Here is a 25,846-nt window from a genome sequence, read left to right on the forward strand (position 1 = left end):
TCTGAAGCTGCTAAGTTGGGAAATTTGTCACATGGCAATAGCTCACCACTATGGGCTCTGAAGCCTTAACTCTGAATAACATGCTGTTTCATCAGGGAGGTCCAAAGGGCAGGGACAGTCAGGTTCCTCTAAACAACAGAACAGGTAAACTGAGGCATCCCAGTCTTAAAGACAGTTGGGGGTGGAAACAGCAGATGGTGTAATGGCTATGTCGCTGGACTCCCATGTAGTCAACTGCGTTTTGAGCCTGGACCCAGTGGCTTAAACTCACGTCAGGCGCGTGTGCGTGCGTGCCCAAGATCCTGAAAGGAGAATGGAGGAGAAGGGATTGCGGTGTGGCCATCCTCCCTGGGACGTGATTTCTCATTTTCTGTCTCTGTCTTTTTGGCAACTGCATGTGCCCCATAGCAAAAACCTCTCTCAAAAAAAAGAGAGAGAGAGAGCTGGGGGTGAAGGGAAGAGCCCATGAGGCAGCCATGCTCACACTCATCTCTTTTAAATGGGAGACTCAGTGATTAACGAGGAAGAGAAACGTGCGGAGAGGCCAGACTTTCCAGCCGCCTGGCGCAGAGGTCAGCTGGCAGGAAGGCGCCAATGCGGGTGGTGCCTAGGAGAGGCAGAAGGTGTGAGGAAGCCTCGCTTGGACTGGACTGTGTGTTTTGTTTTGCACTGTAAGTAGAAAGAAGAATTTATTTATGTGCTTTTTCTTTTCTCTTTTTTTTCCTCTGTAGATTCTTCTAGATACTGGGCAGGCTCTGAGGGCTTCCAACATTAGCTTGAGTCTGTTACCTGGCTCTTAGGAACTTCGGTTTCCTCATCTGCCCAATGGAGATAACCAGTCTTTCCTTCCATCTTTATTTTAGACCATTTTTAAAGTTTATTTTTAGTTTGTTTCATAAGAGCGATGCAGTGAGAAAGATAATCACCCTCAACAGGATCTCATGCCACAATTACCCCTACCCCAGCCTTTCAGCCAGCCAGGGTCACGGGCACACACAGGTGCCTGATGTGCCCGAGGTGCCCCAGAAACCAAACCCTGATCTTACATATGGTTTCCAGCATGGCAGAGCATTGTGCTATGGGCTGAGCATGCCCACTGATGGTCACAAATATTTAACATGGACATGGTGTTTATTTCCCACCCTACCTCCGCAAGAGCTGCGACAGAACCAGGGTACCTCCCAGCGCAGGCATTTTAGAAACGAAGGCGTTCCCGCACTTAGCGGTGCCTGATGGGGAACTGAGTGAGACCCTGTGCAGATACCTGGCACATACGGGCTCCCTGCCACAATCTGGCCTGTGGGATCCTGGTCAACTGGTCTCTTTGTTCTTTTTGAGCAGCCTGAGTCATTTTAAAAAGCCATTTATTCCCACTTTCTGGTGAAAAAGGATGTCCCATACCCAATCTGACTGGTCTGCCTAGAGACTTGAAATCAGTTCCTTTCTAAGGAGTCCTGGATTACTTGAGTGGGAAAGGGGATGAAAGACCAAAATCTAGGGCTGGGCCTGCAGGTGGTCAGGGCCAGGGGAGTCGCGCCATGTGTGGGGCACCCTACGACATCTCTCACTACACAGTGAGAGAAAAAGAAAAGTCCTTCCAGGCCACAGCATCACTTCTGCAGTACCTCGGCCAGGAATCCTGACCAGGATCTAATCACCAGGTGGACCCAAGTCAAGGCACACTCCTCAAAACAGCTGGTCTTAGGGCTGGCTGATGGCACAGTGGTTATGTCACTGGACTCCCATGTGGCCGACCGTAGTGTGAGTCCTGGACCCGGTGGCTTGAAAATCTCACCTGCACATGTGCATGCTTGCCCACAATCACAGGGGGAGAACGGAGAAGGGAATGTGGCATGGCCACCCCCGAAGAGTGATTTCTCACTTTCTCTCTCACTGTCTCTCTCTCTGGTGGGCATGTGCGCCCTAAGGCAAAAACCTGTAAGAAAAAAAAAGTTGGTCTTTATTCTTCGAAAAGGTCCACATCATGAAAATTAAAGAAAGGCTGTGAACTGTTGCAGAACAATTGAATGTGAGGGGCGAGCCTGGCCTGCAGGAGGAAAGTGGCTGCAAGGACACTGGGATCTGAACTGCAGATCGGCCATCTCCACTCCCATCAGCAACTCTTCACCCAAGAGCGTGTCCTGTTCTCAGAGCGCATGTGGATGTGTCCACAGAGGAGGGAGCAGCTGCCCCACCTTCCCAGACACCTCAGAAAACAACCCCCACACACCCACCGCACACCTCAGAAAACAACCCCCCCACATACACCTCGAAAAACAACCCCCCATACACACACCATACAGCTTGGAAAACAACACCCCCCCATACCACACACCTTGGAAAACAACATCCCACACACACCACATACCTCAGAAAACAACCCCCCACACACACCACACACCTTGGAAAACAACCCCCCACAACCACAGACCTCGGAAAACAACCCCCTACAACATACACACACACCACACACCTCGGAAAACAACCCCCTACAACATACACACACACCACACACCTCGGAAAACAACCCCCTACAACATACACACACACCACACACCTCGGAAAACAACCCCCTACGACATACACACACACACCTCGGAAAACCCACACACACACACACACACACACACACACCACACACTTTGGAAAACCCCCTACAACATACAAACACACCACACACCTCAAAAAACAACCCCCCACAACATACACACACACTACACACCTCAGAAAACAACCCCCACAACATACACACACACCACACACCTTGGAAAACAAACACCCCACACACTAACCACATACCTCGGAAAACAACCCCCCCACACACACCACACCCCTCAGAAAATAAACACCCCACACACACACCACACACTTCAGAAAACAACCCCCCATGACATACACACACACCACAGACCTCGGAAAACAACCCCCCATGACATACACACACACCACACACACATACATTATATACACACCACACACATATACCACACACACACCATGCACATATATATTGTATACACACCACATACACACCACACATGCATACACACACACACACATCATACACACACCACACATACCATACACTCATGTAGGCCATATACACATCATATGCACACACACACACACTACACACATATACATCATATACACACCACACACAAACACATATATACATCATATAAAACCACACACACCACACACACATATATATTATATACACACCACACACACACCATGCACATACTCATATAACACCACACACATACCATACACGCACACACACCATACACTACACACACATATACGCCATATACACGTAACATCATATATACATACCACACACACAACTATACACACACATACATATACACATCTTACACACATACACACACCATACACACATACATCATAAACACACCATACACACACACACATCATACACACACACGGCAAAACATTAACAACTGGTGAACTCTGGTAAAGAATACACATCTGCTCTTGGACTATTCTTGAGGTCTTCCTATAAGTTTGAGATGATGTTAAACTGAAAAGGTCTTTTTAAAAGGCCTTTTAAGGACTTTAACTCAAAGTGTCACTTTCCAGTTGAACGCCCTAGTCTCTGTCTCTGGAGGCTCTCTCCCTCGGGGGTCGCCAGCCACTACGACGTCCTACTGGGAGCAGCAGGTCCGCCTCCCCGCCGGCTGTGCGCAGTTTTGTCTGCAGGTTAATCTGCTACTCAAATTAATCACTAAAATCAGTTTAAATGGCCAGGGACAGAGAATTAAGCTTATAGCGCACGTGGAGAGTTTCGACGGTCAGCACTGTATAATAAGTATGAGCCGCGTAGACGGAGTGTACAGCGACGACGACACGTTCCCGGGCACCTCTAGCTCCCAGGAATCGTGCTGGGTCAGAGTGGTGAGCGAAGTGGACCGGTCCTGCCCTCCTGGACGGGACTAGTCTGCAGTGGGAAGGCGGAGCGGCCCCAGAGTGACTTCGACACAGTGCGAGAAGTGTCGCTGTGCGGTAAACCGAGTCACAATCCAAATACCCAGTGACTGACATGGCATGACGGCTGCCCGATCAGAACAGACAACAGGGCAGGGTCCCGCCTGCTGCCCTTCCATGCCAGGTGCTACCTCTTCAGTGGCAGGGGCTTGTGCCAGGGCAGGGCATCCCCTTGGCTTAGTTATTTACTGGCATTTTGGCAATAAAATGGAATCCAAGAGGTGCTCACGACTGCTGGCCAGTGGCCGAGGTAGACCCAGGGCTGAGAAGCACCTGGCTCGGCACGGGCAGCTGCTCAGCAAGGCGAACGTTCAGGTCTTAAGGACACCATGCTTCTTGGGGGTGGGAGGGGGTGCTGAAAGCCTCTGGATTCACAGTGGTGACGGCACACCGCCTGCGGCTATGCCAGACACCAGTGAAATCTCTAAAAGGGTGTTTTATGGTAGGTGAATTATAGTGCAACTAACAGAATACAGAATTTTAAAAACTGTTAAAGATTTAAGGACAAATTCGGGTGGCAGCAGAGCGAGGACGGTGTATACAAAGACTGAGGACTCAGGTACACTTCCCAGCCTGACGCCAAGGCTGATCTGTCACAAGCAGGCCCCTCAGTCACCCCGGAGGTTCAGGGAGAAAACCACGGCACCAAAAAGGAACCCAAGACTCCAGAAAACGGTAGAAATGTGATAGTTGGGGTGACATTTTCTCCCACAGGCTTTGAAGGGTGGGTGGGGACTGCCCCCTCAGGTGCTCAAAGGGCCAGACAGGGCTGGGAAAGGGCGGAGGCACCCCAGGGAGGACAAGGCCACCCCACCCCAGCCCGCCTTCTGGCCCCAGCAGCTTTCTGAAAGCCGGCCATCCATATTTTTAAAATGTATGTATTTAATATTATTTATTATTATTTTTAAATTTGCTATTGCTCACTAGAGACAGAGAGAGAGAGAAAGTGAGAAAGGAAGCCACCAGGTTCGGGAATCAAGCCACGGTCAGTGACGCCATGCTACCTGCTGGCTCTTGTCCGCCACATGTTTCTAGAAAATAGTTCATTGAAGTAAAATTCACATCACATAAAATGAGACATTCACAGCGAATGGTTCAGTGGCATGGACTGGAATACTCCCGCTGCTGCCCAGAGTTGCCATCACTCCAAAGCAGATCCACACTCATCGGGCAGCTCCCCATCGCCCCCGTCTGCCTGCGGTCTCCGTGGCCTGGTCTATCCTGAGCAACCCAGATTTTCACTATCACCATTTCCAGGTTTTTCATTTAAATCTGCCAGCCCTAAGGCTTGTGGTCCAGAGAGTTGGATCCCACTTAGCCAGCCACAGTTGGACTTAAAAAACCCACCGGGCACATGTGCGTGTCTAAAATCCTGGCAGGACGGAGAATGGAGAAGAGCCTGCCGAGTGACGAGTGACGTGACCTCGCCACAGAGGGTGCTTTTTCTCTCCCCCTCTCCCTCTAGCAATTAAAAAGACAAACAGAAGGATTGTATTTTAAATTTAGATTCAAATTCATTTAAAACACACCCCCCCAAGGGCCAAGATGTGGCACAGCACTCCACAAAGCTGGCCCACAAGGGAAGGGTTGGTTTCCTGTCTGGAGACTCCCCGAGTACAGGACCCAGGGCTGGCTGAGGCTGGGGGCGGATCACAGCACAGAGACTTTATTGGAAGTGCTGTCTGTCTCAGTCTCTTTCTCTCTCTCTGTCTCTCAGAAGAAAGGAAGAAATTTTTAAAAAATAAATAAATAAAATACTACCCTGGTCTAAGACAACATGCCTGGGGACCAGCACATGGCATAATGGTTGCATTGCTGGACTCCCACATAGTTGACCGCAGTTCAAGTCCTGGACCCAGAGGCTTAAGGCTTAAAACTCACGCCGGGTGTGTGTGCGTGTATGCACAAAATCCCAAGAGGAGAATGGAGGAGAAGGGAGTACAGTGCAGCCATCCGCCCGGAGGGTGATCTCTTGCTTTCTATCTCTGTCTCTCTGGTGAACGCACATGCCCTGTAGAAAAAATCTCTCTCTCAAAAAGAAAGAAAAGTGTGTGCCTGAGGCTGGGTGCCCACTGGCTGCCAGTGCAACGTTTAGTCTGAAGTGTTTTAAAATTCAGGGGAGAAAACCATCTGCATTTTAACGTAGTGAAACCACAAGGATCCAGTAGGGTGTCCTGGCTGTTTCTGAGTCATCCCGGAAGCTGCCAGCACCTGAAGTGAGTGTCCCCGTGCGAGGACTTCCTTAAGGTGGGAAAGGCCAGCCCCCAGGCCTTTCCCTCACAATCCAACCCCAAGCTGCTGAGTTGGTCTTTACTAAAGAAATGTCATCAGGACTTAAGGCTAAGTCCCAAACCCACTTATCAACACCACGTGAAGGTGGACACACACATGACCACACCAGCCGGCGTGAGCATCCTTGACTCATCCAGACGTGGACAACCGAGAGAAATACACCAAGTGGTTGGGGGCACATCGGAGCTGCCTCACCAAGCCTTGCATACCTGTTTCAATACCTGCCAAGTCAGCATGTCCAGGGAGCAAGCCTGAGACCCCGAAGTTTCAGCTCTTCATTCACTTGAGTTTTCTGGGGATGCTGATGAAGTTGAGACCCCTGGGAATACAGATCCTGCAATTCGCATCTGGGACCCCCTCCCTTCAACCATCTCTCTTCAATCTCAGAAGGCCTGACAGGCAGCTAGCTCTGCTGGGACAAAGGTCCATACAAAATAAGGTCTCAAGTATGTCCCTGGAGTCCAACAGCCTTGACCACAGCACCTCTCACCCTGACCTCCTAACAGATCTTGCTGCTCCCATTCTTGCTTCATGGGCCACCTGACTGTCATAGGCGGCTGTCCCATGTGTCAACTGGTTCATTCCAACCCCACTCCAACCTCTCCCATCCAAATCTCTCCAAAGACTGCCCATCACACATGGACGAAATTTCAAATTCTCTATAGGGATCCTCACGACCCTTTGCTTTCTGGATGTCCAGCTCTCTGCACATCTCTATACCCTGACCAGTTCTGACAATCCCTGACCTCCAACCTCAGGGTCTTTGCACGTGAGGATCCATCTGGAACTCTTTTCCTGCAGATCCTCATTCGGGAGTCAGTTAAAATGCAGCTCCTCAGCGAGGTCTCCTCTGAGCCTTCCCTGACCCAAAAGGTCCCCACCCTGGACCCCTTTTAATTATGAGCCCCTTCCTAGCACTTACCATTCTCTGAAGTTACCTTGCTAAGACATTTGCTTAAATGTTGTCTTCTCCTTCATTAAAATGTCAGCTCTTTAAGGGCAGGGATAGGTATGTCTGATTCTCCGTGTCCCCTGGAACAATGCTCGACATGCAGGGGTCCTTGAAAATTTTTGTTGATTTGTGACTAAATTAATGTGCAAAAGGAAGAGCCAGTGGTTCTCTAAGATGGGGTGATAGGGGATCCCCATGTCAATCCTGGAACACCTGTGGTTGTCACATGGGGGGGGCGCTACTGGCATCTACAGGGTGAGGCCAGAGGTGCTGCTAGGTATCCCACAATGCCCAGCCAGTTGCCACAGCAAAGAGCAACCTGGCCCCAAATGCCAAGAACACAGGGTAGAATGAGCAAGACTGAATATGCTGGGTCTATGCAGTCACAGAGGGTCCAAGATGAGCATCAGGGAGCCTGACCAATGGCCCCTCTGTGTCCCAAATGCCTTCCTAGATCATGCGCGTCACTGCTCAGCAGAAATCATCCTTTACTAATTTTATTATTAGCACAGCTTATGCAACCAATTTCATGTGAACAAGAAATATAAATAAAGGGAAGTGAAGCCGTTATAGATGTAAGGAGTTAATTTCAAAATATGTAATGCCGTGCCCTAGTCAGAGAGAACTGAAATCTGTCTAGTTCCCTGATTCTGTGGGTTGTTTTCCTTGGTAATCATGAACCTTCCTTAAAATTAAACAATCAGCTCTTGGTGCGCATATTACATGTCACATTTCTGGTTTTCTGCCTTTTGTTTGTTTGTTTGTTTCTTTAGAGAGCTTTTGCTGTAGGGTACATGCTCTCACTAGAGAAACAGAGAAATACAGAGAGAAAAAGTGAGAAATCACCACCCCACCGCCCCTCTCCCCCAGGGGGATGACTACGCTTCAATCCCTTCTCCATTCTCTGCTCAGGATTTTGGGCGCACGCGCACACACACACACCCAGCGTGAGTTTCAAGCCACTAGGTCCACTTCTCAAATTGAAGTCGGCCGTGTGGGAGTCCAGTGCCTTAGCCACTATACCACCTGCTGGCCCCCACATTTCTGTTTTTAAAACAGGTTTTAGAAGGCAGGGGACAACATGACTTGTTCTCCAACAACACTAAGGACATGGGTGTTTGGTCCAGGGGTCCTCGCTGTATGAGATGAACAGACCTCCTGGAAGACCAAAGAAGAGCTGGAGTTCTTCTCCTTAGTGTGTTGGAGCATGATGTCTCTGTGTGTGTGTGTGTGTGTATGTGTGTACGTGCATATACATGTGTAGCAATTAGAGATGGGCTCACATTTTTTCCCAAGAATAACAAGTGGCCTCCAAGCATTGTCTAGACTGCCAGCTGCCCCCTCCTTCTTTGCCCTCCACCCACCAGCTTCCCTTGGGTCCAAGTCACACACAGAGGTGTGAGACATGCTCTGAGTCTCCTCAGAGGTAAATTAACTTACCCAAATCCAAACCCCAGGGGCCAGACAGTGGCTCAGCAGTACAATGCAACCCTCTGCAAAGCTGATCCACGCCAGGGGGTTCCAGGTTCGTGACTAGAAACCTGCCTGAGTACACTGGGCATGAGTGTACCTATGAGTTGAGGCCAGCTGAGAGTGGGCTGGAACACCAAGGCTTTGTTGGGGGCCTTCTTTCTCTCTTGTCACTACCCATGGAAGATATAAATAAATTTTAAAAAATCACACTGGTTTCAAGAGTGGCTATACCGTAAACCAACAACAACAACAAAAACCTGGACAGAGAGAAAATAAACTATATCAGGGGTTCTCATCCAGGGGCTATTGTGCCCTTAGGGGATATTGGCAATGCAGACATTTTAGGGCATTACAAGTGGGGAGTGGGTGCTACTGGCATCTACTGGGTTGGGGCCAGGAACGTTGCCAACCTCCTATGGTGAGAAGATGGCCCTCGCCATGAAGAATGAGCCAGCCCCAAATATCAGCAGTGCCAGGGTTGACAAAAGCGCTAAACAGTGTGGGCGACTCTTCACTCTCATTTACACAGTCCTCCCCGGGGCAGCACAGCGGGAAGCCTGTTCCTATGCTGTTCCTACAGCAAAGCTTGTCCCTATGTGGCCATCTGGTCCCTCTAAGCACAATGTGACTTAAGATGAGGACTCCAGGGTCCGTTTGGAAGGGCTTAATTAATGTCTGTGTAATATTGGGCAGTCACTCAACTCCCTCTTTGCCTCAGTGTCTCTAAACTTAGTGCCTAGTTCATAGGTTTGTAATGCAGATTAAACAAAAATGTTTCTTAGACACTTAAAATAGCACCTGCATAGAACAGGTGCTAGGCGAGTGTTTGCTATTGTTATTTTTCATTCAATATCACTTTTCCCCAAAATATCCAACAATTTCACCTGGAGCTCCTTCTGAGGGTTGCTTCTGTGGGGATCCAGTGTGGGGAGATACACTGATTGCATTGCTAGAAGACATCTTGAGAGATAAAATCTCATTTGATGGGCTAGTTAGGGATTTGTGGGGCTAAACTTTATTCCCTGGATTGTTTGCCTTAAGATAGGGCCCCACTAACGAGTGACTTCCTGTGGCATCTGAGGCCAGAGGATGGTGCTCCTGACCGATGCCTGCTAGGATGAATGAGGACCAACCGTGAAACTCTGCCCACACCCTGCAAGCAAACCAGCTCTGATTACTGAGACCAAACCCGATCTAAGAAACCAATCTGGGCCAGAAGGAGACTGTCCTACTTTGGATGGGGATCTCCTGGAACCTTTGGGGTCAGAGCGTGTGAAGACAGTGCCTTGAAAACATGAACATTCCACAGGAGAGAGTTTCCACCTGCAGGGAGAACCCAGAGTGACAACCTGTTCCAAGGGAGGACAGGCCTCCACCCAGCCCTGTGCACAGGAACAGGGCACAGAATCCACACTCGCAGTCAGGATAACAGATGCCACTTATAAAGCTTACGTGGGGGCATCAGGGCCCAGTTAGGCTTATTCACATTCATCGCCTCCCTTAGTCCTCTTTACCCAGCACTACGATGAAGCCATCATCTCCACGTTACAGATGAGAAAACCGGGATCTGGAGGGTGCTGTGGACCCTGTTCAAGTTCAAAATCACTGCAAGTGAAGGATTAAGATCAGGCCTCCCCTTAGCACTAGAGGATTCATGGGTATTGTCGGATCTGCCTGCTACAACCCCTGGGATGGAGGGACTGTGAGCCAGCAAGCAGGCCATGGGCCTGGATGAACAGAGTCACAGAAAGATTGGTGGGAAATGGAGGCAGCAATTCTACGATTCAAGGTGACCCACAGAACTTCAGCTCTCAACCCTGGCAGCCAAACATAGCCCACATGGGCGACAGAGCAAAAGGAGCTATGTTTGGGGGAAAGGCTAGATCTCTCAATGAGATGAAGTTGCTGCGCCCTAACCTTGTCCCCTTCTACAAAGCTGAGGAAACACAGTTTTACATGAAAGTCTATTTGTGTCTTGTGAGGTGTTTGCCAACTCAAACCCGTATCTACACTGCAGAGAGTTAGTCACTCAGTTGAAAAAATGGTGGACTTGAGACCCAAACTTAGGTGTCTGACTTTAAGCCCAGGTTTTGCCTTCTCCCCTAGCAGCTGGAAGCACACGACACTCTCTAGAAAGTCAGTCTGCAACACAGCAAAGCTAAAATAGGGTTACTATACAGTTCAGCAATTCCATTCCTGGGTATATATTAGAGAGAACTGAAAATACATTCCTTCCACAAAAACATGCCCACAAATGTTCAGGACAGCATTACTCATAAGAACCAAAAAGCATAAACAACTCAAATGACCATAAATTTATGAGTAGATAAACATATTAGGGTATTTCCATGCACTGGAATATTACTTGGCCATCAAAAAGAAATAAAATACTGTCATGTGTCACCTAAGGAAAGGGATACATTCTGAGCAATGTATCATTAGGTGATTTCAGAGCATGTAAACATGAGAGGGTGTACTTACACAACCCTAAATGATAGAGCCTACTATACCTCGAGGCTATATGCTAGAACCTTCTAATTTTATGGGACCACCACTGTACATGCAGTTTTCATTGACTGAATGTCATTTTGCAGCATATAACTGTACTGATAAAAACACTGAGGAACCTGGAAAACATTATGCTAAGTGAAAAAAGTCAGACAGAAGGACACATTGTACAAGGAGATTTTGAACAGTTCATGGAGAAATGGAATTAAATATGAGTTTATTTTGGTTTAAAAAGTAAAGTCTGAATCTGTACATAGTTTTTTCATAATACACATTTTCTGTGAACTTCAGGAAGATAGCTTGTATAATTTTGTGTCAACTTGGCTGGGTTAAGGGATGCCCAGTTAGCTGGTAAAACATTATTTGTGGGTATGTCTATAAGAGTGTTTCTGGAAGAGATCAGCATTTGAATCAGTAGACTAAGAAAAGGAGTTCTACTCTCACCAATGTGGGTAGGCCTCATCCAGTCCATCAAAGACCTGAAGATAACAAAATGGAAGAGAGAGAAGGAATTTGTTCTGTCTGTTTAAGAAGGGCCATCCATCTTCTGCTCTCAGATACCAGCATTGCTGGTTCTGAGACTCTGGACTCAGGCCAGGCCTCACACATCGCCTTTCCCCCAGTTCTGGGGCCTTCAGATGTGAACTGAGTCTGACACCATTGGTCCCCCTGGTTCTCAGACCTTCAAGTTCAGATTGGTACAATACCATTAACATGGGGGCCTCTAGCTTACAGACAGATTAAGCGACCTCTCAGCCTCTATACTGGCACAAACCAATCACTCATAATAAATCATATAAACTATATATTGGGTCGCTGGAAAAGTCATGATGTGTTTTTCTACAAAAATGCATCACGACTTTCTCAACTACTATGTGTGTGTGTGTGTGTATACACACAAATACAATGAATTGATACACACATACAATGAATTATACACACATTATATGTGTGTATCATTCATATAAATGAACATATAATTCATATAAAAGAATGATACACACATATAATGAATTTCACCTACATGAAATGTCCAGAATAGATAAATTCACAGAGACAGATAGTGAATTAGTGATTGCCAGGGTCTTGGTGAAGGGGGAAATAGGAAGAGACTGCTTAACGAGTAGAGACTTTCCATTTGAGCTAATGAAAAAATTCTCGAACTAGATAGTGGTGATGGGTACACAACCTTGTGAATATACTCAAAACCACACAGAATGGTACAGTTTAAAAAGATGAATTTATGGCATGTGAAGTATATTTCCATTTTAAAACCACACATACCATATGATGCTAATGGCACAGGCAACAAAAGTAAAAACAGACAGGTGGGACTACATCAAACATAAAAACTCATGCATCAGAGGAAGCAATCAACAGACTAAAAAGGCAACCTATGAAGTGGGAGGAAATATCTGCAAATCACATGTCTGATCAAGACTTAATATATAGAATATATAAAGAGCTCAACAGCAAGAAAATCGAACAACCTGATTTAAAAATGGACAAAGGAAGCCAGCAGGTGGCGTGGATATTAAGGCGCTGAATTCCACATGGCTGACTACAGGTTCTAGACCCAGTCTTAGCGACCTGAAAATCATACTGGGTGCATGTGTGTGCATGCCCAAAATCACAAGAGGAGACTGGAGGGGAAGGGGTTGTAGTGTGGTCATCCCGCTGATGTGTGTTTGTGGCGGGGGGTTCTCACATTCCCTCCCTATTTTTCTGTCTCTTTCTGGTGAGTGCATGTGCCCTACAACAAAAACAAAAAATAAACAAACAGAAAAAGACAAAGGACTTGAGTAGAGGTATCTCAAAGATGATACACAAATGAACAAGCATATGAAGAAATGCTCAAAATCACGTCATTAGGGAACTAGCGATCTAAATTACAATGAGGTATCATCTTGTACCCATTAGAATAGATACTATCCAAAACAAAACAAAACAGAAAAATTATGAATGTTGGCAGAGGTGTTGAAAACTGGAACCCTTGTACACTATTGGCAGGATTATAAAATGGTGCAATTGCTATAGAAAACAATATAGAGGTTCCTCAAACAATCAAAAGTAGAAACCACCATGGGATCTAGCAATCCCAAGCTTCTGGGTATATACCCAAAAGATCTGAAAGCTAGCTCTAGAAATATTTGCAAACCCATATTCATTATAGTGCTATCTGTAACAGCTAAGGGGTAGAAGGAGCAAGTGTCCATGGATGAATGGATAAACAAAGCATGGAATATTCATACAATGGACTATTACGCAACTTTAAAAAAACTTAAAAACAAAATCTGTCACATGCTATAAGTGGATGAGCCTTAAGGCTAAGTGAAATACCAGTCATTAAAGAACAAAAGGAAAAATACTATATGATTCTATTTTTTAAGAATCATTTTAACTTCATTTATTATTAGTTTCCAATTTGATCAGAGAAACACAGAGAGAGAGAGAGAGAGAAAGGGAAAGTGAGAAAGAAAGCCACCCAGTCCAGTGTCTAGAGTAGTCAATTCAGAGACTGAACGTAGAACCGTGGTTACCAGGGGCTGGGTGAAGGGAGAAAAGGAGAGTTATCTAGTGGGTGCAGAGTTTCAGTTTTGCAAGTGGAAAAAGCTCTGTTTGACAACAATGTGAATACACTTACTCCTACTGAGCTGTTCAGTTAAAAATGATTAAGATGGTAGATTTATCACAATTTAAAAAAAAAAGAGAAAGAAGAAAGGAGAAAGAAGGAAGGAAAGGAAGGGGGAAAAGTTATTTCGCTGGGGATAAACACACATTCACAGCATAGCTTACACTTCCTCTACCTGCCCAGCTGAGCTGTGGAATCCCACCTTCACTGATCCTGTGAGGTGTCCTCTGCTTCCTAGGAGACCCCACCACAGCACTGTGTCTTAATGACCTGGAGCCATGGACAGGAGATGCAAGGACCACATCTCTGTCTCCAGGATAAAGGTTGGGTAAATATTTACTGAATAAACTGTCTAGCAGCCATGTGGTGAGCTCAGGCTGGCTGGGAGATCCCCCTTTTACAGGTAAGTAAATGGAGGCTCAAAAATACACAGTGACCTGTGTATTTTTCCATAATCACCACGCCAGCAAGTGGTGAAGGACCAAGGGGGCCCTATATCTAGATGCCAGCTATAGGGTCCCCTTCATATATCATCTCCCTTTAAGGTCGATCTGGAATCCATTTCAACAAGGAGTCTACAAGTAACAATCATCACCCTTAACAAAAATGATAACTTTTTAAGATCATGTACCCATTGGAGATCTAATTAAAGTTTGGATCTTTTTCCTAAAACAATATATATGAAACTTAGTTTGAGTATCTCTTACTTGAAATTTTTAGGACCAGAGATATTTCAGAGTCTGTTTTTTTTTAACAAATTTTGAAGTATTTGCATATAAATAATGAGATATCTTGGGGATGAGACCCAAATCTAAACAAAAAATTCATTTATCCTTCATATGTACCTTATATAGCCTGAAAGTTATTCTATACAATATTTTCGCATAGTAGAGTTTTCACTGTAACCAGTCACATGAGGTCAGGTGAAGAATTTTCTACTGACAACATCATATTGTCACTCAAAACATTTCAAATTTTGGGTCATTTCAGATATTAGATTTTCATATGAGGGAAGTTCAACCTGTCATAGTTTCCAAAGGGTTCCTGGATCCCTTGGAGCCCACTCACAGAAATTAGTTATGATCCCCTCTCCACACTGCTATTTTCAAGATGTGAGAGCCTTCTCTACATCAGAATTCACTGATGGTGCTATTTTAAATTCATGTTCCTAGGCCCATTCCCTATGAATCTGGTTAAATTAGTCCAGGACTCAGCCCAGGAATCTATATTAGGCACCTCAAAGGATTCTGGGAATGGTGACTCTCAAACACACAGACCCATGAGCTGCTGCCTCACAGACGTCTGATTGCAGCCCTGATGACCACTGGCCTCTCCTTCCAGTTGCCCACTGAAACTAGCCAGAATGTTCCACCGGAACCCAACAAAGACCACTCTAAGCATACCACTTTTCCCCTGGAAGTGCTCCCTCACCTGGGTCACCAGATGTAAAGCCTAGTGCCTTCACCCCTACCCACAACCTGATCACCACCAAGGCAGACTGATCCACCCCATGCACCTCTGGGTCCCTTCTCTCCCTCAACCCTGCCAGGGCCCTGGCCCAAGTTCCCAGCTTGCTCCCTCTTCCATCCGCCCTGCAACCTAGCCTCCATCCTGAATCCTGACCACATCACGACTCTGTACAGATCCTTCAGTGGCTACTAAACTCTAGAGCTGTGCTGTCCAATAAGACAGCCACCTGTGGCTATTTGCATCTAAATTTAAATCAAATAATATCAAACTTTGTATCCCACGGTCACCCTAGACATACCTCAAGTGCTCAACAGCCACAGTGGGCACCATACTGAACAGCACAGAGACAGCACGTCTGCATCTTCCCAGAAAGGTCTGGGGACAGGATAGCACACAATTCCTCAGGGTCACACTGAACCGCCATCAACACCCTAAACTCACCATCTCACTTCCAAGTCCTGCATGGGACAAAACCCTTCTTTGCCTGGGTAACTCCCACCCAACCTTCGGGTTCCAGCCTAGCTGTCACTTCCTCTGCTGACCAGGCCCAGGGCCCAAGCTTCCACCTATGCCAGCACTTAGAGTTGTAACAGCCAGCAGCAAGACTAGCCTCTCCCATTCCAATGGCTTTCAACTGGGGATGAGGCTGCCTCCCAGAAGATATGTGGTGACATCTGAGGACTTTCTTAGTAGCTGCTGCTGACACCTGGTCAAGAGAAACCAGGGATGCACTGAACATCCTATAACACATGGGACAATCCCCACCACAGACAAGTACTGGATCTAGTCTAAAATGCCAGGACTACTAAGCTGAAGCAGCCTAGCCCTACACTGCCCAACTCCATAAAAGGCAGGAGCTGTGCTCTGGATACTGCAAACCCTCAGCCCCCAGCCCAGAGCCAGTGGAGTACATACTATGAGTGCAGCTGTTCTGTACGAGACGCTGGACCCAGTGCCTCTCCTCAAAGACTATCAGTGGTCATTGTGGTAGGAAGTCGAATGGCCTCAAAATATCCAGGTGCTAATCCCCAGAACCATGACTGTTACCTTACATGGCCAAAGGGACCTGGCAGATGTGAGTCAGTTAAGGATCTTGAGGTGTAGAGATTTATCCTAGTTATCTAGGGTGCAGGTAACTGGTCATCACAAATGTTCATATAAAAGAAGCAGAAGGAGGGAACCAACAGTTAGCGTAATGGCTATGTCGCTGGACTCCCAGGTAGTCGACTGCGGTTCGCGTCCCGGACCAGGTGGCTTAAAACTCACACCAGGCACGTGTGCGTGCGTGTCCGAGATCCCGAGAGGAGAATGGAAGAGAAGGGATTGCGGCATGACCATCCCCCGGGGGGGGTGATTTCTCGCTTTCTGTCTCTACGTCTCTCTCTGTCTGGCGAGCGCACACGCCCTATAGCAAAAACCTCTCAAAAAAAAAAAAAAAAAAAAGAGGCAGAAGGAGACTTCATACACACACACTGAGAGAGATGTCGCATGAGGACGGAGCAGAGAGACGTGAAAGTACTACACTGTGGCCTTAATGATGGAGGAAGGCACCAGAGCCAACCACCAAGGAACGCCAACCACCACCAGAAGCTGGAAAGGCCCGGGGAGAGAGTTTGCCCAGTGCCTCCAAAAGGAGAGTGGCCTTGCAGGGACCTTGGTTTCAGCCCAGTAAATGGCGTAACTTCTATTGTTATGATCCAAGTTTATGGTCATATGCTACAAGAAACTAACATGCGGGGACTTCAAAATGTTCTGAGGGGACCAGCAGTTAGTGTAATGGCTATGTCGCTGGACACCCACGTAGTCGACCGTGGTTCGCGTCCCGGACCCGGTGGCTTAAAACTCACGCCGGGCGCGTGTGCATGCATGCCCAAGATCCCGAGAGGAGACTGGAGGAGAAGGGATTGCGGCATGGCCATCCCCCCTGGGGGGTGATTTCTCGCTTTCTGTCTCTCTGTCTCTCTCTGTCTGTCCGGCGAGCGCACGCGCCCTATAGCAAAACCCTCTCCAAAAAAAAAAAAAAAATGTTCTGAGGAAAACAGAATTAAGTATTAGCTTATTTTGGTGCAAAAAAAAAAAATGTTGAAATCATGCAGTTTTTTCATAGTATGCATTTTCCATGAACTTTCTGAAGATCTCCTATTTCATTCTGGGGGCTAGAAAACTTGAACCACAGAATCTGATGCAACAAGAATACAAAACAAATTAAACAAACAGACAGACTTTAAAATGAATGGTGTTTTGGTGCCAGGGCCTCCTGCCTGCCCACCCCAGCAGCTGGAATGAGCTACTGGCAGATCCAGATGAGTGAGCATGGCTGAGCCAGGGGGCTCTGGATGCCACAGCTGCCTGGCCCTGCAGCCACGTCCAGGTCATTCGTCATGCCTTGGTCATGCTACCTTCTGAGATGCCAAGTGTCTCAAGCAGGCAGGTGACTTGACCCAGGGTCTGAACACGGATTAGAATGAAACTTTAAGTCCTTATCACCTGTCCAGCCTCCTGCCAACCCCTCCCCTCAGACACAGTGGCCTTTCTCTGACCTTCCACCAGAGACTCTGACTCTGCACTCACTGTTTCTTCAGCTTGGAACACTCTTGCTCCGGAGTCTCCCATGGCTGGCTGTTCCTCATCATTCAGGTCTCAGCTCAACCATCACCTCTTTTGTTTGCCTGTTCAGTGTTAGTTTTGCCCCCTCCCCTCCTTCTCCAGACAGCGGGCTCCATCCAGGTGGGCAGGAACCTTGGTCCCATCTGCCTGGCGGTTCTCAGACCCCCTTCCGGCACACAGTGGTATCCAGTATATTCCAAATGAAGGAGTGAGCTGGTGAGCGAATGAGTGGGTTCGCAACTCCGGGGACCGCCTGCCCACGGCGCAATGGCAGCCTACCTGATCTTGGCCTTCCTAAAGGCCAGTTCCTCTTCGTTGCCAAAGTCCAGGGACACATCCTCTGTGTCGTCCACCAGGGCCTGGGGGGACACCAAGGGCAGATGCAGCCCGACGCGGTGCACAGCCAGCCCCCACCCACCTTGCACCCCTGGGCTGGCCTCTGCTGTGCACCTTGGGTACCCAAGTGGTGCCTCTAACTACGCGCCGCCCCCATCCCGCTTCGCCTGCGGTGCAAGGCCTTCTCTGACCACTGCGGTCCGGTCCAGCCCCAGGCCTGGGGCTCGGCGCATCCCGGCTCCTCCCAGATTCTCCCGGCTCCTCCTTCCTCGCCGCCCGCCGGCCGCAGCATCCGCGCACCCCTACCTGCTTCATCCTCTGCAGAGCCCACTTGGCCCTCACAACCCGGGCTCCAACCCGCCGGTAGCGGCGAACCGGCTTGGACGCTGGGCAGCGGGCTGCGGGTCGGAGCCTGAGCCCAGCCGGGCGGCCTCTGCACAGGGCAAGGGTGTGGGCGGGGCACGCGAGCCCCAGAGCGCAGTCGCGGCTGGGGAGGGGGCTCGGGAAGGGCGGGGCCTGAGAGGGTCGTTGTAGAAGGGACCGGCCTGGAGCCAGCTGCCGGACATGCTCCGCTCCGGAGCCAAAGAGCAGAAGGTCGAGGGCGAAGGGCCAGGGGTTGCAAGGAGAGTAGGGTCTGGGGGATCCGCGACAGCGATCCTGGGGGAGATAGCAGGGCTGGGCCAGTGACAGTTGTGGACGTTCCGTAAATGTCGGATGAGCAAGAGGCGAGGGGATGAATGAATGACGGGTCTGGAGAAGGTTGGTGTTTCAGTCTGCGCCCAAGAACTCCCCAGCGCCATGAAGAAAAGCAGATTCCCAGGCCCAGCCCGAGAATTCTGAAGGTCTGGAGGAAGAGTCTGAAATCTTCCTTTAACAGGTGCCTCTGCAGCCACCCGGCTGGGGAGCAGCCTCGCCATGGCCCACAGAATAACATCATTGAGGGTAGCAGTGTTTTTCCCAGTGAGGGCCTTCCTACTGTCTCCCAGGAGAGAAAGCTTGTGACCTGAGTGTCTTTGCAGGTGGGACAGGCCACTCCCCTCTCCTCTAAGGGCAGGGGGCTGACAATCAAGATGCCAAGGCAGCTTCTGCCCTTTGTTCTGCTGTCTGGGGCACTAGGGGCCCCTTTCCCACCCGTGAACTCAGGATCTGAACTACTAGGCCTGGTTTTCTAGAAAGGCCCAAGCCAGTTCCAGCTGCTGAAGTGTCAGACCCAGACTGTACCACCCCCTCCACCCCCCTAACCTCTCACCCCTCCCACCACCAGGCCCCAGCACCTAGGAGAGGAGGGGGAGGAAGGGAGTGCCTGGAGGGCAGGTGGAGGTGAGAAGCCGTTGCAGAACTTTAGGGGCTTTTCCTGTGTCTCTAGCTGGCCAGCTGTCTAAAGAGTTGGGGCTCGAAGAGTACCCACAGGGGTGGGGAGGTGGGAAAAACCCCTAGAAGGCGTCAGTTGGGGCTAGCTGTCATTCTCAGCACTGGCTTGGGGTTTTCTTGAGAAATGTGGCACTTCCTTCCATCCAGAGGTCTCTCCACAAACGTGGGGTCACCACACGCTTGCCCTCCTGACCTGTTCACCCAAGGGCAGAGGGGTGAAGAGGCAGATGCTGGGGCAGATCCGGGCCTCTGTTCTCCTCACGCACCCAGGTGATGCTCCGAGGTGAGCTTACAGCATCCCAAGGCCACATGTACCCATCTCCAATCCAAAAGTTCTCACCACACAATCTCTTTTGCATGGTCTTATTTCTTATTAATTAATATGTCAGTATGGAGCTCTAAAGATGGACTCCTCTTCTTTTCTTTTTTTTTTTGAGAGGTTTTTGCTATAGGGCGCATGCGCTCGCCAGACAGACAGAGAGAGACAGAGAGACAGAAAGCGAGAAATCACCCCCGGGGGGATGGCCACGTCGCAATCCCTTCTCCTCCATTCTCCTCTCGGGATCTTGGGCACGCACGCACACGTGCCCGGCGTGAGTTTAAGCCACCATGTCTGGGACTCGAACCAGACTACGTGGGAGTCCAGCAACATAGCCATTACGCTAACTGCTGTTCCCTAAAGATGGACTCTTAAAAAAAAAATCTACGAGCATTTCCAGACCTAGGAAGTGTGGAAAGTGTGTTCACATGAACTGTCCTGCGGGAACGGTCACGATAGTCTCATTCACAAGTGCTCGAAGGTAGTAAGAGCTCAAGCATCGTCGTGAAGAAATCTTGGGCCAGGCCTGTGGCCTCATGGTTAAGGGAGCTGACCAAGGTGCAAGGTCCAGTCCCAGTCCCAGAGCCTCGAGAAACACCCAGGCACATGTCTGCGCATGCCCGATGTCTCTCCAGGACAGAGACACGGAAGAGAAGGGTTGCGGCATGACTGCTCCCTGCTGGGGGTGATTTCTCCCTCCCTCTGTCTTTCTGGCCAGTGCATGTGCGCTTGAGCAAAACAAAAACAAAAACCCTCTCAAGTCATGAGGCTCCTCTTCTACAATTTTTCTGGCAACACGTCCACAGAAGATCTGGGACCCTGTGTTTTTCGCATCTTCTGGTGTTCTGATGGCTGCATCCCTGAGACCCTTTTTAAGCAGCAGGCCTGCCATTCCGGAAACGCCACCCCGCCCAACTCTCAAAGGCAGTCATCCAGACAGTAGAAATGCCACTGCCAGTATGAGGCTCAGACAGAGCACGGGAGCCAGGTAAGCAGGACACGCTGGGCCTTATCTGCAGACTGTTTGCTGAATGAACAGCAGGCGTTGGACCAGAGACCAGGAGGTTACCCAACAACACTGCCCTTCCCCAAGGCATCCTTAACTTTCTACTAAGGCAGATTTTGCAGTCGCTCCCCCTCCTGCAACCATGCTGTCCAGGCCCTGTGCTGACATGTGCAAGAGGGAGGAGGAAACCTAGGTCTCTGCTTTCAACCAGAGGCCGCCACCTTGGTGAATGCCAGACTCCCACGTAGTCCCATTAGGTCACATGGCAGGGCCCTTGTCCTCTGTGGGCCTGCTTCTGACCCTTCCTGTGCACCAGCACTGTGGCCAGATCCCACCACTGTCAGAACACCAAGGTCCTTCCTTCCTGAGGGCCTTTGCACATTCTGTCTCCACCGCATCGATGCTCCCCCACCACACACACCGATTTTCCACAGGGCTGGAAATGCACAGGCTCAGAGTGGCCCTCCGAGTCCTCAAGAGGACTTTCATATCTCTCTTTTCTCTTTTCCCCAGGTTTGGTCATTCTTACTCTCTTGTTACTCAAATATCAGCTCAGTGAGGGTAGGACCCTGTTCAAAAATAAAGTTCAGTACAGCTGGGCTCCCTTATTTTCATTTGCTAGACCTGGCAACACTACCTGGGGAGGGATGGTGGGGCTGTCACCAGGTTCCAGGTAAGCAGATCTTGGGGCCCCTAGGGTCTCAGGGAGCACTGCCCACAAAAATGCCAGGCCAAGGGCAAGGAGTGGCTGCCGGCCCTGGCCTGACAGCGTGTCACTTCCACGCTGCTGGTAGGGGACAGGTGCAGCTTAGAGCCTTTTCCAGTCCCAGGTATGACTCTACCTTGCTCCTTAACCCTCTGTTACTACCCTTCACCACAAGGTAAAGAACTTCCGTGTGACTTGGAGCCCATCACGGCCTGTAAGTTGCTTCTCTGCCCTGTGACCCTGTTTCCCCAGCTGTAAGGTCTTGATGGTACAAGCCCCGCCATGGCCGGGTGGTGTGATGGTTAACGGTGGAGCCCTGCAGTGGTTAGCACAGTGCTTGGCACAGAACGTCATTGCTGCTGTTGTCCCTTGTCCCCTGCAGGTGGCTCTTCCTGCTGCTTGTGCTTGCTGCGGTCCCCTTCTCGGAGGCTCATGCTGCGCCTGAATACAACTCCCTCTGCCTTTGTCCCCAGCACTTCCTGGAGAAGGGATATTCCACATCAGGGGGCAAAGAGTCAGCCAAGTTTTGATGCAGCCCACCTGGCTTCCTGAGCAACATGCCCTCTTGCCAGGGCCAAAGAAGTGTTGGCAACAGACCAAAAAAAGCCTGTCGTGTTCAGGATGAGGCCACAGGGTAGAAATGTCAGGTGAGCAGGGCCTTCTCCGGCCACGGCTGGGAGAGTGCTTCTTAACCTCAGTTCAACCTCTTGGAGTGGCCGAAGCTTGGCAGGTCCCGCCCCGGTCCGGTGCTGGAAAGATCGTGCTGCTGGCCTCTCCTCACCAGCCAGAAGTCCAGCTGGATTGTCCCCACTAGAGAAGGTGGGGCCAACCACCAGGACCCACTTGGTCAGGACCTGAGGAGCTTTCCCACCTCAGCCCATCACTCATGCTCCATTAACGCTGGCTAGATGCCAAGGTTTCCCAAAACACCTGAGGCCATCCTACCACGGGGCCTTGGCACCTGCTGTTTCTCTTGCTAGGAGTGCCCTTTGCCTTCTGTTTTTCTTTCTCTTTTTTTTTTTTTTTTTTTTTTGAGAGAGATTTTTACTGTAGGGCACATGTGCTTGCCAGAGACAGAGAGCAAAAAATCACCCCCCCCACCACCCCAGGGGGATGGCCATGCTGCAATCCTTTCTCCTCCATTCTCCCCTAGGGATGTTGGGCACTCATCACACGCTCCCAGCATAAGTTTCAAGCCACGAGGTCTGGGCACACACTCGACCACATGGGAGTCCAGAATCTTAACCACTATGCCCCCTACTGGCCCCTCCCACTTTTCTCAGCACTGAAAAGATGAGGTCTTCCCTGATGCGACTCAGGTTCCACCCGGATGCTCAGTCTCTCCCTGGGATCTGAGATCTGTCTCCTTTATAGCATTTTCCATGATCGCCACTTCTCTGTTTTCTTATTGCTTAACTGTCTTTCTCCTCCCCGTAATACCTGGGTATCACCTCTATAAGAGCAGCTGCCTCTTCTACCCCCGAGCACAGCACCAGGCACAGTGTGGGCATTCCACAGCGTATGGGGAGTAAGAAAACGAGGTGTAAATAAGTCTGGGAAATGTGTCCTGCCGTGAATCTCCGCCCAGTCTGCCAGACATGCGCACACATACACATGTGCGCACACGCACCTGCACACACGCACGCGTGCACAAGTGCACACACATCACCTCTCAGCCCAGATTCATGTGCTGTCCTTGCTGCCCCTCAAACACCCTGTGGGTGGGGACACCCCTAAGCCACGACGTCAGTTCAAGCCTAAAGGAGCAGCTGTAACAACCCAACTGGAGCTTCCCTCATGGAGAGGGTGGTGAAACAGGCAGCGGAGCCCTGGCCTCTGGCACACGGCCTGCGTTTGCGTCTTGGAGGAGGAAGGCAGGCTATGCCTGGCTGCCTGCCTAGGCAGGTCCACGAGCCAGCAGGCAGGGGGCCACCACTTACGGGAAATGCTCTGTTGAGGAGAAAGGGTGGCGAGTGTTTTGCCTGGCCCTGGCTCCTGTCCAGACTGGTTCAGGAAGCCTTGCAACACTGTCAGCCCAGTTCCTCCCATGGGCTTGGTGAGCTCCACCATGCAAGGCCTAGGAGCATCCACACTCCCTATTACCAAAAACAAATACAAAACACAAAACCAGCAGTTTGCATAGTATTTTAAGGGTCCTAAGAGGCCTCCAAATCCAGTCAGCTCAACTGGATTTGAAGCTCAGCTCGGCTTCCTACCAGCTGGAAAATCCTAGAGAAGTCACTGAACCTCTCTGGGCCTCAGTTCCCTCCTGTGTGACATGAGAACAGTGTACCCACCTCTGAGAGTTGTCTGATGGAATACAGGAGTCACTGTTTTATCATGTGCTTCCAGCTTGCACAGAGTAAGTGGTTGCCAAATACGTTATGTCCACCGGCCTTCACTGCCACCATAAAAGGCAGGCATGATGCACAAGACAGCACCCGCATTATAGATAAGGAGGCTGAGGCTCGGAGAGGTTAAGCAGAAATGCACAGCTGTCAAGCAGTAGAGCCACAAGTAGACTCAGGCCTCTTCCCTCCTGCTCATAGCCACACGAAGCGGAAGGTGAGGTCCCTGCCAAGCCCTTAACTCAGGGATCCGCAGCTCCCAGGCCATGAACCAGTACCAGTCTGTGACCTGGTAGAAGCTGGGTCACACGGCAGGAGGTGGCCTTGGGCAGAGCTTCATCTGTATTTACAGCCACTCCCCATTGCTGGCATTACCGCCTGAGCTCCGCCTCCTGGCAGATCAGTGGAGGCATTGGATCTTCATAGGAGTGTGAACCCTATTGTGAACTGTGTGCACGAGGGGTCCAGGTCGCATGTTCTCATAAAAACACTGCCCACACCCAAATCCATGGAAAAATTGTCTTTTGTGACACTGATCCCTGGTGCCAAGAAGGCTGGGGACTCCTGTTATAACCCAAACCTGTGAAGGGCCTGCCCAAGGGCCAAATCTGGTCTTAGGACACATTTTGGTCTTAAAAACAAACAAAAAAACCAGAGTTACTGGAGTGAATCGACAATCTTTACATATCAGATGTGACCTTTTCTTAGAAATCTGTATTTCTGGGACCAGCAGTTAGCATAATGGCTATATCGTTGAACTCCCATGTAGGCAACCATGGTTCAAGTCCCGGACCTGGTGACTTAAACTCACACCAGGCACATGTGCGTGTGTGACCAAGATCCCAAGAGGAGAATGGAGGAGAAGGGATTGTGACATGGCCATCCCCCCTTGGGGGGAAGGGGGGGATTTCTCGCTTTCTGTCTCTCTGTCTCTGTCTGTCTTTCTGGCGAGCGCACATGCCCTATAGCAAATACTTCACCCTCCCCCCAAAAAAAGAAAATAATCTGCATTTCTGGTTTCTCTTGAAAAACTGAAAGCTCAGACACTACTGATCCTGCATTTCCTGTGGTGCAAGCCAGGCAGGGGCTGCCTTGTGACCGGCTTACACACTCGAGTTCACCACACCATCTTGCCACCATCTGCAGTGTCGCTGGTTGTGCTGCTGGCCATGCTAGGGCTTTTGGCTCAATCCTGTCGCTCTCATGGACAAGGCTGTCATTGCTACTAGCTCGCCAGTTCCCTCCTGGAGAAGAAGCCTGCTTCTCCCAGAGAGCACTGCCAGCTCCATCTTCCTGGGGTGCTCCTAGCAGGTGCCCTGCAGCAAGGCCACCTGGGCCCAGGCACACGACGCACAAGTCCTTCAGTGCCATGGTGGTGGGGCTGGGGCTCATTTTTTCCTCCTTCTGAGGATTATGAATTAGCCCAAGCTAGGCTGCTGTCGCACATGAACTTCACCTTTTCTAACATAATAGGAGTGTACCCCTTGCTCACTGAACAGTCCCCAGCTGACGTTCAAGTTGGCAGCGCAGTTGTTCTTTAACCTGTGTGCTCGCTCACACCCGTCTGCTCCTAGCCAGCCTGTCATCACACCTACACCCACTGCCTCGGGGCTTCCGTAGAAGCAGAGCCTGCCTGCCAGGCAGCATCGGCAGCATCGCTGGGAGAAAGGAGGAGTGAGGCCGACAGGGGGCCAGGCCATGCCGGGATGAGATAGTAGGCAAATCCCGTGGAGACCTTGAGGAGGCTTCAGAAAGCTCACGGAAAATTAAAGCACAGGTCGATGTCAGTGCAAACACATTTTGAGATCCATAGGT

The 25,846-nt window shown here is 49.7% G+C and overlaps 1 protein-coding gene across 1 annotated transcript in view; it reads right to left on the minus strand.

Annotated features, from left to right (window-relative positions):
• TVP23A (trans-golgi network vesicle protein 23 homolog A) overlaps positions 1-18,740 on the minus strand; it is a 37,953-nt gene extending 19,213 nt beyond the window's left edge. Inside the window, exons 1-2 of the mRNA XM_014587064.2 lie at positions 18,588-18,740; positions 18,225-18,304 (exon numbers count right to left, since the gene is read on the minus strand). Coding sequence (XP_014442550.1) covers positions 18,225-18,304; positions 18,588-18,596 — 89 coding nt within the window. The 5' untranslated portion in view covers positions 18,597-18,740. The remainder of the gene's footprint in view (positions 1-18,224; positions 18,305-18,587) is intronic.
• Between the last annotated feature and the right edge of the window lie 7,106 nt (positions 18,741-25,846).

This window comes from Tupaia chinensis, unplaced genomic scaffold (assembly GCF_000334495.1).
Source record: "Tupaia chinensis unplaced genomic scaffold, TupChi_1.0 Scaffold000182_1, whole genome shotgun sequence".
Taxonomy (NCBI): domain Eukaryota; kingdom Metazoa; phylum Chordata; class Mammalia; order Scandentia; family Tupaiidae; genus Tupaia; species Tupaia belangeri.